Consider the following 1,695-nt stretch of genomic DNA (forward strand, 5'->3'; position numbering starts at 1 on the left):
TCCTGTGAAAGATTAAATTTGTTCTCCAGAAATCCAAGGGTTAGCATTAGGAACAAGTATGAGAACGATGCACTCCGAGGAAACGAAAAGCCACGTGAAAGCCAGCACTGCGTCTATCTTGTTCTCACGGGTGCCGGGGTAAAGAGAACTCAGCAAGTTCTTGGCAAATAGCAGGTCTCGTTTTAATAAAAGTTAATCAACAAAGCGTAAGAGCTTTCTAAAAAAAAAAAAAAATTCAAAGACTAAACGGGCTTCCTAGGAGGCATTCATATACCAACCTTAAAGATTTTTCAACAACTTGAGTACGATAAACTTCTTCCTGGTCCAAATTTATGGTACAGAAACAATCTCTCATTTTGTTGGGTCCAAGATATGGCAATAAATTTTTTGCTCCACCTGTCAGCAAAAAAAAAAAAAAAAAAAGAAATTTTTATATTTAAACATCACCAACTGCTCACGCTAAGCCTTACATAGGATAAATTCAATCCCAAAGAACACATTCCCAGTAGCAGAGAGGGGAAAAAACCCACCAGTGACTAGAGGAAGATCGATTCGGTCTAAAGGGGACTGGCGTGACCGGAGGGAGGAGCTGTGTGTAAGGCAGGTGTGAGGTCAGATTACAGCACCGCACTGATTCTGTAAAAGGGCACCCCACCTGTGCTCTTCATCCCATCCCACCAGCAGCACCTCAGAGGCTTTCCTTCACAATTCATCTCTTTCCTGAATTAGCATTCCTCTCCGACTCTAGTGGATTCTTCCCACCAGCACATAAACAAACATGAGAATCTCTCAATTTTCAAAAAGCAAACAGGGCTGGCCCTGTGGCCTAGCAGTGGAGGGAGCCAGATCCCACAAGGCTGATTACAGTCTGAACCCTGGTCCCAGCGGCTTGAAAAACACACCAAGCACGTACACACACACACACGCATCCCGAGTCCCGCTAGCATGGAGAAATGAAGGAAAGGGGACTGCGGTGTGATCGCACCTCACTGGGGGTGCGTGCTCCCTCTCCCTGTCTCTCTCTGGTGAATGCATGCATCTTTTGGCAATTTAAAAAATGATAGTAATAGAAACGTCCTCTTCTCTTGGCTCCTGATGACTGGTCCCCTGCAGAGTTGTCCTAAACGCTGAAATGCCTCCTCTCAGTTCTGGACCACTTTCTCTCCCTTCTCTGTGCAAACGCCTCCAGCACACAGCGGCAATGCGGATGCCTCCCAGATCTGCATCTCAGGCCTGACCTCTCCTCCACCCCAGATATGCATATTCCAGTCTCCTTGGTATCCAGGAGGCATCCAAATTTAACAGTCTCAGGTAAGTTACCACGATTTCCTCCCCCTAAAACATGCCCTTCCTCTCGTCTACCACCATCTTCCTCACCATCCTCCCACTTCTCCCATCAGTGAAATCCAGCGAACCTCCACAACAAATCCCAGGTCCAACCAGTTCTTGTGCTCACGGCTCTCACTGAGCTCTCTGAGCCACCATAATATCTAATCTGGGCAAACGTGACAGTTTCCTGACTGGTGCCTGTTCTACTACTCTTCCTAAATCCATTCCCCACAAAGCAGTATGACCTTTCATCCAAGTCAGTCACTCCTCTGCTTCGATACCACACAGCTTCCCTTAGAGTAAAACCCCACTTCTGTGCATGGTCCATGCGGCTCTCCTGCTCTCCCGGTGCTCACTCTCTTTCCC

General features: G+C 47.2%; 1 protein-coding gene across 1 annotated transcript in view; it reads right to left on the reverse strand.

The window, feature by feature from the left end:
- The window catches only part of RASA2 (RAS p21 protein activator 2), a gene marked incomplete at its 5' end in the record, with an annotated part of 94,523 nt that extends 94,133 nt beyond the window's left edge, over window positions 1–390 (reverse strand). The window contains 1 exon segment of the mRNA XM_014593189.2: window positions 279–390. Coding sequence (XP_014448675.1) covers window positions 279–390 — 112 coding nt within the window.
- Window positions 391–1,695: the final 1,305 nt, after the last annotated feature.

This window comes from Tupaia chinensis, unplaced genomic scaffold (assembly GCF_000334495.1).
Source record: "Tupaia chinensis unplaced genomic scaffold, TupChi_1.0 Scaffold139833_1, whole genome shotgun sequence".
Lineage (NCBI taxonomy): Eukaryota > Metazoa > Chordata > Mammalia > Scandentia > Tupaiidae > Tupaia > Tupaia belangeri.